The following is a 15,346-nucleotide window of genomic DNA, read 5'->3' on the forward strand; positions in this document are numbered from 1 at the left end:
ATAAATGATTTATCCGTGCACATCATTGTTTTTATATAATTATGTGCCCTTTATAATCTTTAATCAAAATAACCTCTCCCTCTTCTCTGATGATGTTTTTCGGCGTGAAGGCGAGACAACCTGTCACTCACATGAGATCACCAACCACAACAATCAAATGATTCAACCAATTCCTAATGGACAAAATCAAGTCCTACCCTACATTTTGTCTTGGGCTGCATTTAACTCCACTTTTAGACATACGCTCGCAAACTTCCTTAAAGGGGCTACAGTATATGCAACTTTTTCCCCAAAATAAACGTAACAATAGCCTTTTTATTTTACCATTTATGACTCAAACCTCTCCTGATGAGCATGCTGACACCTTGTCCGCTCACAGTGGGTGCACCTATAAGCCTGTATCCTATTTTTCCTATTTTCTGTCGGGTCGGATTTTTCCCGCGCTGTCTGCGGATGTGACGTCAAGCGCGTTCATGTTAAACGTTTCAGATCACTCTGCCACCACCGCTAGTCAGCAAACAAACTTAGTTTCTCAAACAATATATGTATTTGACTGTTCTTACCTCTGTAAACATAATGTTGACCTCTTTGCAGCAGATGACTTGTGAAGTGTGCACGTACGAGCGCGCGCTGCGAGAGCGAGCAGAAAGGAAGAGCAGTTCTGTTTTTTGGCCACAGGTGTCAGTCGCTAGTTTAAATTTCAGAAAATCGCATATAGCCTCTTTAAGCACTTAAATCCCCGCCGCCATTTTAAAATGCATTCAACTTAAAGTGGACGAGTGAAGTTTATTTGGACAGACCCTCGAAGTCGAACCCCCTATTTTGTCTACTCATATGTATACTTCAGGCAGATCCATATACCGCAATGCAATTGTGACGTCACAAATGCAGGCTCCATAAAAGATTCTAAGTGATCAAGGGCTTAGAGCGTTCTATTTAAACCTACTGCAAAGTTTCCGCTAGAAGTAGTAACGAAACAAAAGTTTACATTACATGTCCCTAACATTAGACATGTTTGCTAGTAAGGTAAAACGTTATAATGAACATTACAATGAGCCCGCTATTAGGGCTACGAAAATGAACCATGCTTTTACTACAAATAAAACCAAAAAAAAAATGGTTATTGTAGCTTAATCATGGTGACCACAAATGAACCATGGTATTTATAGTAAAACTGTGGTTATACAAATGGTAGGCTAATCAATCCACCAAAAAAATGGTCTTACTACACTTTTACTAGGCTATGATAAAACCATGTTTTTATTGTGGACTCTAGCTATCTCTTTTCCTTTTTGCTTTTGTTTGTTTTTACAACTGGTGAAGTTTGCTGTTTTGGTCCATATAGTCAATTTGTCACTCATTATAACTTTAACCTTCTCGCTACTCCAACACTATACAAGTGCCACCTTTCACAGATTTGACATGACACGCACAGGCAATTGATATCGCTAGTTATGTATGTAACTGTGGTTCTGTGAATTCTGGATGACCGCCAGAAGAAGTGCAAAGCACTAGTGGATAATCGCTGCGCCAGCTAGATAGATCGAGAAGAATATAACAACAAAGTCACGTCATGATTTAGACGAGACGCGAGGATATAAACCACAGCAACTCTGTGCACAGCCTCAGAATACTTTCTCGCGCATTCTGAGTGACAACGGACTCTGGCGGTCATCCGGAATTCACAGAACCACAGTTACATGCGTAACTAGCATTCTGTTTCATTCCCACTGACCGCCAGAGGAAGTGCAAAGCACACTAGTGGATGGTGCATATCAACAAAGTCATGAGGAATGCCACCCACCTGCAAACATCAAGGTTGATCTAGAAGGACTGCAGAGCTCACATCATGGGAAGCAGCCACGTTAACCTTGTAGAACCACGCAAAGGTACTTGGAGAAGAGCTTTGCAGACATCCGCCAAGGAAACTCCCCGTAAAGCGGCCCAAGACGAAGACACGGCCCTAGTGGAGTGACAAGTAACCCCCACTGGTAAGGGTTGATGAGATTTATTATACGCCAACTTTATAATAAATATAAAGTTTTATTATATGAAGTTCACCAACACGTTTAGTGGAAGCAACGGTCAACAAAAAAGACACTTTTAAGGACAACCACTTAATATCCGCAACAGCCAACAGCTCAAATGGTGGTGTACAAAGGGACTCTAGAACAAACAGTAAGTCCCACACAGGAAAAGGAGTACCCCGCACCAAGAAGAAAATATCCTCCAATGAGCAGCATAAACCTGTCGTGTTGAAGGAGCACTAGCGTTGCCGATAGTGTTCACTACTGCTGGTTCACAATCCATTAACTGTGATCTGGACCCAAGGGCCAAACCCAGAGCTGAAGACAAGTTAGATCTGGGTGCCAAACACAGCCGTGCATCTGAGAAGGAAGGTCCCTTCTGATGGGAAGCTGCCATGGTTCGCGTTGTAACAGACTCGATGTGCCACTAAAAGCACCCTGTGCTTGTATAGGAATATACGGTGTAATGTTTCCCACAGAAGTGGAAATGGCGGGAACGCATACCTCTGGATTTGCTCCAGCACAATCTTGTTGTTGTGAAGCACATGTTGTCTTGTTGGGGCACAAAGCAGCCAATCGTCTAAGTAGGGCAGAATCCTCATGCCCTTGGACCAAAGAGGAGACAGGGCTGCACTTATGCATCTTGCAAAAACACGAGGAGCCCGATAACTTTTTCTATGGCTCCTTTCTGTAACAGTGAATTAATTTCTAAGGAAAGGGGCATTAAACTGGTTACATTTTTGACAACTGTCAGAAAGATTTCTGAAAACTTGGGAGGCCGGCGTCAGAATTGCAGAATGTATACCCTGCTCAAATTCGCCAGAACGCAGGGGTCGGACACTGAATTTTCCCAGTAATGTAGAAGCTGCACAGTGAAACGACCGACCGCCGGTCTCATAGCCTCAGGGTTTTTGGCTGTAAAGACACAATTGAAAAGTGATGATAGTGTAGAGCACGCATGAAGACAGACAGCGTGAAAACAACTGACCTATCAAAAGCGAGAAAGCGAAAGAGGCTGAGCTGTGGTTAATATCCTCACGTCTCGGTCTGCGTCATGACGGACTTTGTTGTATATTCTTCTCGATCTATCTAGTTGGCGCAGCGATTATCCACTAGTGCTTTGCACTGCCTCTGGTGGTCAGTAGGAATGAAACAGAAGTGTGCAATTTCCTGCAAAATCTGTCCCAACCGCTCTAAAATATATAAATCATTATTATAGGGTTATCTAAAAGTGTTCCTGGTTAAAGACGCAGTTTGGAAGTTTATTTTGCATCTCATTAATGGACACTGTTGTTTTTCAAAAAAAGTTACAAACTGTAGCTTCAATTTAATTTAGTCTACTGAAGAAAAAAAAAGGTCTGCAGCTTTAAGTATTTTCGGGTCATTCACACAAAACGCATGAGGAAGCATAGCTGAAAAGAACTTATCGAGAGGCATTTTTAAAAGTGAAATATGTCAAGTTTTAACTTAACATACTGATTTAAAAAAAAACTACGCTCATACATGAGATCTGCTTAAAACCCAAAGCGCAACGGCCAAAGACCTCTGTCTAGGGCATTTACATACAAAAACGATTAAAAAAAACAGCATAAAAAGTGTTCTGTTTGAACTGGCCCCAACTTTAGAAGGTCGGTGCCCTTAATCGCCCCACAAATTGTGTGTATTCCTGCCCGAGCCTGATTTCCCCTCGTTAATGGACTGTTTTGAGAGTGGAGAGTGAGCTGTGGACGGATGCAATCACAGCCTCCGTGCTTGAAGACAGAGCCACTCCTCGTAAATCTTCTGCAGTGAGTTCCCGCTTCAGCTCAATCAGCATCACTGCTGGACCGCTCCAGACGACGCCTTTGTTTATTATCCTGAGATTGAGTCAAAGCCAGAGAGAGTTGGAGGAGCTGACAGGTGCTTCTGACCACAGACTGTGAGTGTTTATGTTTAAAGGAAGCCCTGGTGCACCAGCTCACTGTGTTTAGCCTCATTAACGAACAGCAATTAGTAAGAGCTAATGAGAGCGTGCAGTGGATTACAAGTTAAGAGCCTCTTTTTTCCTGTTCTTTCCTTTCTGTCTGTCTTTCTCTCATTCTTTCATTCTCTCTAGTCATTCTATATGAAACCTTTAATTCCTTCTCTATTCTCTTTTTCTGCTTTCTGAACTTTTTTCTTTTGCTACTTGGCTATCTGTGCGCTTGGCTAGCGCTTTTACATTGTTAAAAGCGCTATATAAAAGAAGATGACTTGACTTGACTTGACTAGGACATGTGTTTTCAAACTATTTATGCAAAATATGAGTTAAGAATCTTTTTTTCCCACTACGTTTAATGCTATCGATGTGTAAACTTGCAATGAATTAAATAAAAATTATTTTAAGGTCTCTTAAAGGCAGGGAAGGCAATTTCAGAGCGGCTAGCAATAGCAAGCTAGCTTTGAAAGCAAGAGATCCCACTGCTCTCCAAAGCCACGCCTTCTTCAACACACACGAACGCACACAGCCAGAGCGAAGTCTGCAAAGCATCATTAAATTGCTGAAAGATGGCATTAAATTGCCTCATGTCTCAAAGTACATTTAACATTACAATAATAATGAACATAAACAACTTACATAGCTCTAGTTGTACCACCTGACTGCTGCAGGTTCATTTGAGCATTGGTAGTGTTGAAAAGTCTGAGGTTGAGGACGTGAACAGCTCCGGGTAGAACGTCATGGGTTGCCATCTTGAAATTATGGTTATGACATGGCGTGAACACAGCATAAGTTGTTTTGGTTCAGGAGGAACTGTAAAAGCCAGCTGGTGTTTCTTTACGACGCCCAATGACTGTGTGTCTACAACTCTGCATAGTCTCATGGAACAAACTGATGACATGTGATGTCTATTCAAGCAAGGTGCGCAAAGGTGTGCTATTTTTGGTCCTGAGACTTCCACTGAGACTTTAGACCACTTCTATTATTGATTGCTATCAGGATGTGGAGAGTTTCAAGTATAATTTTTTTTTTTTAATTGCCTACATTTTCTGTGGACACTCTAGCACCCCTTGCAGCCCCCAGGGGCTCCATAGACCCCGGTTTGAAAACTCCTGTGCTATACCAAGGCCATCATCTTGAATCCATTTACAATTTATCATTGAATGATTGCAGACATGAGAATGAAGGATAGAAAAACTCTAACGATGGAGAGGGTCTGTTTTTTATTGCCCACAGTCTCGGTGTTACCTCTTATATGGGCTCCCCGCTTTTAGTCTGTTGGATTTCCAAGAAGTGGCTGTGCCAGACAAAATGTCACACATTAAGATTGACGACACTGATTTGCACCCATTTATTCAACCAAGGATGAAAGACTGGGCTTTTGAAAATACATGTAGAATAAAAGCATGTCTGGACTGTAGGTATAAATCAAAATGTTGACACACACACACACACACACACACACACACACACACACACACACACACACACACACACACACACTGCTAAGTGAGCATTTGCATTTCTTTTCTGCTTCTGTTCATCATCGTTATGGCCTCATGGCTGTAAACGTCTGTTGCAAAAAGGATCAAGAACAGATAGCCTATTTTTCCAGATTTAAAATCAAAAGCTTATGCTTATTTCCTACACACAAAGAAAATATACAATAGTAGTACTGTAATTAAACCCATTCAGTGATGTTTACTAGTGATGTGTGTGGAAGCTCTGAAATAGGCCTACCTGCACACTGGACAGACATGATTATATTAATAAAAAGGTCTCTGCTCCTGCAATTATCTTTTTGTGTGTTGTGGAAGTCTTGTGGAAATGCTTGTAAATTTCCATGTAATTTTAAATGCCTGGGGGAAATTCTTAGTAATGATCTCTTGATCTGCAGCAAGAAGTAAAATCATTAATTCAGTAATAGAGTAAAATCTAAAGAGCACTATTTAAGCGGAAATGCATGGAAATTTCTGTAACGTTAATCTCTAGGTCATCGGTGTGGTTTGGCAGTGACAGAGAGAGGCTAATACACCTGGCACTAGTCCTTCCATCTGCATGATCTGAAAAGAGGGAGCTCCTGTTCGGTTTTGGTTCACTTGAAAGCTTATGAGTGAGACCTATCAGTTAAACCCAGCGTGAATAATGTTGAGCTGAATTTACTTATTTTGAGAGGCTGTGCAGGCAGGATCAGTTGGGAAATTAAGTATTTTCTGTGGCCCAAATGCCTGTGTGTAATTTTCTGCCAAACCATACAGCACAGCACGGAAGTTTATAAAGAGCCTCTCAAAAGTGTGGTTCTGTGGGCACGCAACCCCAGAGAGAAAACAAACAGTTGACATAATGCGAAAGCCTTTAATTCGGTCAGGTAGGTTCGCTTTGGACCTCACTTTTGTTTGCATAACAAAGACAGCGTAATGTAATGTTGATCATTCATACCAATACAGTGTTTCCTGTACACACATAGACAAAGAAAAGGAAAAGGAAAAGAAAAGACCGCTTCTTACGCTAACTTTTTTTGACCCTCTCCGCTCTACGTTGTTCGACTGTTTATTAACAACCGGAGCCAGCGCGTAGTTCGTTTCTATGGTTACTCAGTAACTGAAAGCAGCGCCGACCAGCCACAAAGTTAGCAAGATAGATAACATTTGTAGAGGAAAACAGTCATACAAACTTGAGCAGACTTGTTTAGTTACATTTGGTGAGTAATAAACCGTGTTATATATTGAATCACTTTCAAGAGGGTCAGAAATAGTTTAGCCTTTACAGTTAAATAATCCGTTTGATGTTTGGAACGCCGCATATCAGTCCTCGCGCTTTATTGCACGCATTGAAATGGCTTTAACGTTAACCCTCTCGTGTTAATACTGTTTAATGATTTGCTTTAACTCTGCTTTAATGTTAGGCTATCCAGTGTCCGTCATGGGGGTGGCACTCTCTAGGGCAATTCAGTGGAGCTCTGAGGCGGATAAACTAGAGAAAAGCCCTTTGAATAATGACATTCTGACTGAAATCCTGCTCTTCACGGAGGAGTTCGGCGACAAACACCCACACGAGGCCAGGCTGACATTCAGCGAGCCTTTACAATGGAAAACAACTCTAGAAGCATCTGATTTCATGTCAGATTTATATGACATCAGGTAACGTTAATACCAACAGACGGAGATGATAAGAGACGTGCAATTGATTTAGCATAACATTCCCTTTAAAGATATCAGAAAGATTAGACCTAATTTAATTTTCTTGTCTAGATAACTGTAAAACCTCATTTGGTTCATAGTAGGTTTTCAGATAAATTCATATGCTGAATCAATGCAGAGCTGCTTAAAGTCAGGTGAATGCTTAAAACACCTGTGACACCATTTCCCACCCCCTTTTTTTTAAGTGGAGAATCAGCTATGTCCCAGGAATGTGATGATAAAGGACGTCCCCTTCTGCATCTGAGTCCACCTGACATCACAGTGCACTCTTTTTACCACCTGTCTAACCTTCTGCTTCTAAACAAAGATAAAAAGATGGAGGAGGTCCAGACCTGTTTGGAGGGTGAGCTGCATGGAAAACATGCAATTACTTTAAGCACTAATTTTCCTTGAAATGCTGTATTCTGTTATTTTCAATATCTTCCGGTATCACATTTGAAGTCTTAATCAGTCCAGTCACAGTGCCTATATTAATTTATGATGCAAGATGTACTGTAGGATCCCAAAATCTGAGACCACATAGCTGTAAATATTTAAACCTGAAAATATAGTTATTTTTTTCTTCTTGAAACCTAAAATGAGTAAAGGCCCATTCACACCAAGGACGATAACTATAAAGATAACGTTCTCAATATTAAAGAATAGCAGAGTTCACACCACAGATATATGATAACGGAACATAGAAACGATATCGTTGGAATCTCTTTCAGAATGATTTTATCCAGCTGATGAATGATAAAAACATTGACAGCCAATCAGAATCCATCCTACTGTAATGAGTTCGAGCATTTAAAGAGGCAGACAAGCACGTGCTTAGGATAAACAGAGCAATATCGTCCGCTGGTGTTGATGCTAATATGGTTATCTTTATGGTTATCGTTCTTGGTGTGAACGTGCCTTAAGAACTATTTAAGATGCTGCACTATTTCTAGGACTCCAATCAAATCATGTGAACTCCTTTTTTACAGTCAGTCAGATGTTCTTCCATTAATGCGCAAGATGTTCTGATCGTTCTCAGATCATGCTGGATAATGAGATGATCAGGTTTTACTCAAACTTCTGGAGTTTGTGCAGCTCAAGTGCTACTGTCATTACAGCAAGAAGACGAATACAAATACTGAATCTGGAAATCTGAAATTCATGTTATTTTTTCAATTCAGTTTTAAATTGACTTTTTTAGGTTGATAATATAATTTCATTTGTAATAAAAAAATCTGTATTAATTATAGGCTATAATATGTATATATGTATGAAATAGCAACATTTTCATTAGTGGTCTCAGTCTTTTGAACCACACTGTTCTTTTAGAGCAAATTTTCCATCTGAAGATTAGTTTCAGACATGCTTTCTGCAGCTTTTGGCTATCATTTAAAGGTGCGTTTGGAAAGTTTTTGGTAACATTTAGCGGATTCTTATTTATCTTTTTTATAAATTTGCAATGAAACATAGAGCTGATGGAAAAAAAACAAAGAATAGTGAAAGTGTTTTTGTATGATGGGCAGTTGTGAATAAGGTGTGTTTATGGCCAACAGCTAACAGGGAGCCAGTGAAGAAGATCTTTGGGCCCACATCTCCTACAATACAGGAAGACAAACTATTTAATATCCTGCATCAGCTGGACGAGAAGCTGCTAAGCATTGCTGTCAGACCGATCATGATCATGTATGCATATATTATATACTGCCTTTAATTAAAGCAATCAGCCGTTCTCCTTGTCTTTATTAACTGTATACACTGTATATAATTATTATTTGATATATATATATATATATATATATATATATATATATATATAATGCACATACACAGTACTTGCATTTATAGCTACATTACAGTGCATGCATTTGATTTATAGCTATATTACTGTTACTGGTTAATGAGCTGTATTTTTGTTCTGTGTTGTGTGTGTGTTTTTGCCCAGAGAGGGCAGGCTAAGCCCAGCAGCTGTTAATACAGAGGTAGATCTGTTGAAGAGATTCTGTGGAACAGGAGAAAACCGGGCGCTGAAGTCTGTGCGCTACACATCAGGTTTGCATTATCCTCACTCTTCCCCCTCTCCATCTATTCTGCTCACTTTATCTCGTTCTGTCACTCATTCACTTCCACACTTATTTTCACCCTCAATCTGTTTCATCTTCTGAGTCAAACTGAGTCGATGTTTGGAGCGAATGATTGTAGTTTTCCGGTGTAACTGAGAGTGTCTGTGTGAGATTTTTGTCGTCTTTTCTTTTTTTATATTGTTCAATTGGACTGAAGTTGTACAGTAATTTAGATTTTGAGGTAAATGGACACAATTTCTTAGTTCTCACATCTTGACTGTCAGGCATGGCAACAAATGTTGACTGACGCCTCTGCACTGAAAAAAGTACATTTCTTATTTTTCTAAGTATTTTTGTCATGTTTTCAAGTACACATATCTCTAGTAAACATTCTTAAATCAAAATACATTTATTTGAAAAGTTAAATGACAAAATAGTTTTCTGAAAATTGAGTGACACCGTGTTTACACCAGACGCGAGCAGCGTAACGTGACATGCAAATAGAGCCTATTATAATCGGTGATGCTGTCTACACTGGATGCAGCATGGTGCGACGTTCTACTTCTGATGTACTTCACATCAGATCACATAAATGTACTTCTAACATGAAGAACAATTGAATTTTCAAGCCTCAAACTGTTGCAACAACTGGCATGTCCGATGTAGACACAGTGTGGGTTTGTTTAAAACAACAACAAAATAGTCCAATGGGGTAAGAAAAATAAACTTGTTTTCCTTATGAATTATAGTAAAAAACATTTTTTTACCCCATTAGAAGATTTCATTTTTTTTTTTTAAATCAGAAAACAAGACTTCATAATTAAAGACACACTGAACCAGTATTGCTTTTCTATTTCATTAGTTCAAAATCAGTAAGATTTTTTTGTTTGCGGCAATTACAGATTACATTAGACAGACCTACTCTAACAAAAATGAGATGAACGTCACTAATGTGGCTGTTACTGATGATGTGCAGAGCTGCGACAGAAAGAGTGGTGCTGAGTTAAATGTGGCCACTGAACCATCACAGATTCCACAGGCCAACAAGAAATTGAATCAAGAGAGGTCGGTGTCAGATAACTCAAAAGATGGATCTGTAGAGACAACTGAGGTGAAAGCCGGCCCCAAAGATAATGCTCATAGTTCCACTTTCAGAGTCGAACCTTGTGCAGGTGCGTGGGGCCCACTTCCCTGCTGATGCAAAACAAACAGTCTGCCATAAATTAAATCAAATCCAACTCATATTAGAGTTCAGCGAACAGTGCTTCTCAAGGCTGTAGAGGATTCAGGTAATGATCATGACAATGATAATACATTGATATATTTTCTTGAATGTACCAGACTCAATAAGCCTAATGTTGCTGTCACATTAGCTAAATTTTGTGGCCAAAAAAAAAGGTCCATTGTCATTAGTGTAGCAATCTATGAATTCAATTTCTAACCAAACAGCTTTCTATTGGTCAATGCAGTGAATTTGCATGACCAAATAGAACCCAATGGGAAATGTGTGGGGAAATATTCCGCCCTAATACGAAATTCCCAATTGTGTTGATTCCTATATTGAAATGATGGGATTTGACCGAACAACTAAATTAATTGAACAACAGTAAATGTGACGGCACCTTAAGATTAATTCTTCCCTGGGAAGTTTCACTTCAAGAAACTAAGTAAATTTAGCAGTTCTGATCATGTCAGTCAGTGCTTATTACCTTATGATTAACTCAAAAAAAAAAAAAAATCTGTCTCTATTCCTCACACTCCACAGTCTTTAAGCCACCACCATTTGTGGCAATGCTGGATATCCTTTAAATATAACATGTCTGTATTCAAATCTCCACAACATGGAAACCATTACATATGTCAGATTTCAGTTTACAAAGAGATTCATCAATTCTTCCTCTTTCCCTGAGGAGAACGGGCAGATTTGCTGTGCTATAACAATCAACTGTTTTTGGAAAAAGGATTGTGGCCTGCAAATTTTGAGTGATGGATGTGGCTTCTTTTGAAAAATGTGTCCCTGTATGCCGAGTAAAATTGGAAGCTTATTTGCAAATAAAGGAGGGGGGGGGGGCGTGAGGATGCGCAGGGCGGTTTGGAGCATGTGGAGTATCGGCAGGGGTGTTTGGCGAGGGTAATTTATCTTGGGGTTATGCCTGCAGCAGCTCAGTCCTGAAGAACAATCAGTCATCTTCACTGGCTGGGCTACAGGGAATGAGTGTCCATCTGCCCCTGTGGGAGCCTGCACTGTATGTACTTTCCAAAACTGAAGTTTTATTGCAAACTTTTGCTGTTGAGAGGTGACAACAGTGCATTAATTCAACATTTGACACATTATACATATAACAAAATATACAAATCTCTAAAGCATAAATCCTGCCTCCTCAGATTACGTGTTCTCCAATGGTTGTCGCTCTCCTCCCTGGAGGCAGATGGATGGAGATATTTGCTCCCTCATAATTGAGACCTGTGACACAGAGCCCACGCTGTTCATCACTTGCAATACTAGCGGAGTTTTCCTCGATGAGGTGAGAAAACTGTCAAGAAAGTAATAACAGTCATTTGGTGCGTCAGTTTTGGATTGCTCTGGGAACACAATTCTCTTGTATGTCAAAGCAAAACACAATTCTGCTACATCATCGGTGTCAAAAATGATGAAATTCAGCTACATAACCTATCATCTCCCTTTAGTAATCAGATTCAGAAATGTGGACATTCCCTCGGTTGATTATAGATTGTATTTTTATCAAGAAATCAAGTTTTTGATAAAAATCAAGTGATCTAGTTTGATCATCTTAATAGGGCATATCCCAACAAGCCTGACCTGAGCACATAGCAGATGGAAATTAATGCATCTCATCGGAATGCTGAGTGATGCAATATGAGTTTTATGAATCTGAAACGTGTCAAGCTGTCAAGGGAGCCAATTTTGGTAGACAATTTGAACATACACAATGTGCTCTTAATGTGTTTGAAAGGTATGGTATACAGACACTTTTCCAAAACATGAGGTAAGCGAAACTGAAAAGTTAAGACATGACAGATATGTGATTCTGTTCCAGATCTGCTTCTCTAGCTGTGTTCAGTGCTTTAAAGCCGCCTCACAGAACTAAATATGTGTGCAATTAATCAAAAGCAACATTTTACACATCATAATATTTTTCATTCTGATTCAGAGCACCACTTAATTAAGTACATCTGTCTATTTTTATCTTTGTGTTTCTTTCTTAAATCTAATTTCTTTCCCTCCTCCACCTCTCTCTCTCTCTCTCTCTCTCTCTCTCTCTCTCTCTCTCTCTCTCTCTCTCTCTCTCTCTCTCTCTCTCTCTCTCTCTCTCTCTCTCTCTCTCTCTCTCTCTCTCTCTCTCTCTCTAAATGTCTATTCTTTTTGGACACTCTTGTCCTCATCTGTGTTCTGTTCAATGCTTTCTGACACTCACCTGTTCATTGTACATTTGAGGTCAGGTTGAATTTACTGCAAATGACAGTAAAGTTAATTGTATAGATTAGACATTTAATCAGAACAATTCACCTCTAAACCTCCGTGATTAAGAGCTCGAAGTATAGTTATGTCTGTGCATGTGTGTGAAGCTGATGGTCTTTGTGTGTGGGTTGGGCGTTTATTGTGTTGAACCTTTTCTCTTGCTCTTTCAGTTGTCTTTTTCAAATATGACTCTATGTTTGAGATATGTATTGTAACCCAACGTACATCTCAGCCAGAAAAACTAATATGCCACTGGGAATGTCGTTAATCTCTCTGTTTACACTTGCATTATGATTTGGTTTTCCAGGAAATCAACGGAGAAGGTGATGAAAACTCCTATAGGAGAATAAGTGAAGCCTACAAAGACCTTGTCACACTGTTGAAAAACATGTCTCCCCATTTTGCTAAGGCTTCTGATGAAAAGGTATTGCTTAACACCACATGAATACAAGAGTTTCATCTCTTTTAACATACGAGTTGTGTCTTATTTCCTCAATTGTTGGTTTAAAACCAATGATTGCCATTGTTGGGTTTCTATGATAGTTTTTAGTTATTCTCTTCCACTGCACTTGGCTTTAAAATGCTCCAGATGGCGATTTATGAACACGTGACAGTAGTTTCATTATAGTGTCTACTCCACACCACTGGGCTTTAGATACACTAACCATGCTCTGGGCTATCCAAACATGTGAATTACAGTTAAGCTCACAACTTTGGCATTAACACAACTGTGGCATACTTATATAATCCATCCCCTGATGTTAAAAAAGACATTATTGCTTATTAAGAGGTTCGACCTGTGGCATTATAGGCGACACAGGAAGTTGCCTTGGGCGCAAAATGACGGGGCTATTATAGTAAATTGCAGTTCATATGAAAGATTGCAGTAATATTTTGGGGGGAGGGGGGTTTGGACAGTTTTCTGGGGGGCACTATAAAATCTCACCTAGGGCACTAACAGAGCCTGGGCTGGCCCTGCTTATTAATTCCGCATCTCAGATGGTAGATGGGTTTCTGTATCTACTTAAAAGCACTTGAACCGGTGATACGTTTTGTGAGTATTGAATAAGCTTGGACCTCAGTTGTGGTGGTCTGGAGAGCCTGAGTGTTCAGGCATCAGAGACAGATGATATCATCATGTGAGAATGCTAAATACATGCAGCCATCAGAGCCAAAGATGTCACGAAAAGGAGAAGTCTGATATTAGTGAAATTGATAGGATGTTATTGACAGTACATTGCCCCTATAGCAGTCAGTAGAATGTTATGTTGATAAATTGGCCCTCCTTATATGATGTGGATGGGTGCAAGCTAAGATGGCAAGTGCACCAATAGCGTTGTTTTGATTTAGTTATTGTCAAAGTACACTACTGTTGAAAAATTTGGGGTCAGAAAGAAATGAGTTACAATGAAGACATTCATAATGTTACAAAATAGGCTATTTCTAATTCAAATAAATGCTATTCTTTTGAACTTTCTATTAATAAAAAAATATTTCAATGTTTCCACAAAAATATTAACAGCACAACTGTTTCCAATGTTGATAATAATAATGTTTCAATACTCACAAAACGTATCACCCGTTCAAGTGCTTTTAGGTAGATACAGAAACCCATCTACCATCTGAGATGCGGAATTAATAAGCAGGGCCAGCCCAGGCTCTGTTAGTGCCCTAGGTGAGATTTTATAGTGCCCCCCAGAAAACTGACCAAACCCCCCTCCCCCCAAAACATTATTGCAATCTTTCATATGAACTGCAATTTACTATAATAGCCCCTTCATTTTGCACCGAAGGCAACCTCCTGTGTCTCCTATAATGCCACAGGTCAAACCTCTTAATAAGCAATAATGTCTTATTGTTACCACATTATAATAAACATCTATGTTTGAGCAGATATCCACGAACACAGTATTTCATAGTAAACACCGGTTTATATATTATTATATTCATCATGTTAGTGTAAATAAACTCTCATACTAGCCTACTTTTATATCATGCTATGTTTTATATTAAAGCGCATACAAACATTCTCTTGTCATACATGTATATTTATTTAGCATTTAAAGGTTGCCTACCTGTCTGTAGTTCATATTTGAACATGTTTCCGTCGATTTCATACATTTTAGTCTAGCAACAGTTCAACTACAATGTGAAGTTTATGCAACAATAACACTCTAATATAATTCAGAATCGGTAAATCCAATGTAAGCTCACAGCGTGTCTTCCAAACGCGAGGAAAAGCAGAGGAATGATGAAGTTTGATTCTTTGTTTAGAGGTAATGAGGGCGTTTACAGGTTCGCGTTCCTTCACGTGGACGATTTGCTTCTGAATCTCTTTTGCGCGTGTGGGTGTGGTCACATTAGAGCAAATGAGCTCTCGCTTGAGAAACTGGACATCTTGTTGTTTCATACAAATTAAACAGAGAACATTTGTTTTCATTTTTGAATTAGATCATTTAAAAGTACACACTTAAATGTTTATAAAGATATATTGCTCATAAATGTGTGACATGTATTCGCTGAGTTTTGTTTCAGTTTATAGACGTGCTCAAGAAAATAAAGTTCACGGAGACAGAGAGTCAGAAAGCACACCCTGTTTGTTTTCTTTATTTTACAAAAGCACAATGTTTTGTTGACCATAA

At 39.3% G+C, this 15,346-nt stretch overlaps 1 protein-coding gene across 1 annotated transcript in view; it reads left to right on the forward strand.

Moving 5' to 3' along the window:
• Positions 1-6,906: 6,906 nt before the first annotated feature.
• The window catches only part of odad2 (outer dynein arm docking complex subunit 2), a gene marked incomplete at its 5' end in the record, with an annotated part of 60,725 nt that continues 52,285 nt past the window's right edge, over positions 6,907-15,346 (forward strand). The window contains 6 exons of the mRNA XM_081392733.1: positions 6,907-7,124; positions 7,370-7,527; positions 8,717-8,846; positions 9,106-9,212; positions 11,609-11,748; positions 13,012-13,128. Coding sequence (XP_081248859.1) covers positions 6,907-7,124; positions 7,370-7,527; positions 8,717-8,846; positions 9,106-9,212; positions 11,609-11,748; positions 13,012-13,128 — 870 coding nt within the window. The remainder of the gene's footprint in view (positions 7,125-7,369; positions 7,528-8,716; positions 8,847-9,105; positions 9,213-11,608; positions 11,749-13,011; positions 13,129-15,346) is intronic.

Source organism: Scardinius erythrophthalmus, assembly GCF_964197995.2.
Source record: "Scardinius erythrophthalmus genome assembly, chromosome: 18".
Lineage (NCBI taxonomy): Eukaryota > Metazoa > Chordata > Actinopteri > Cypriniformes > Leuciscidae > Scardinius > Scardinius erythrophthalmus.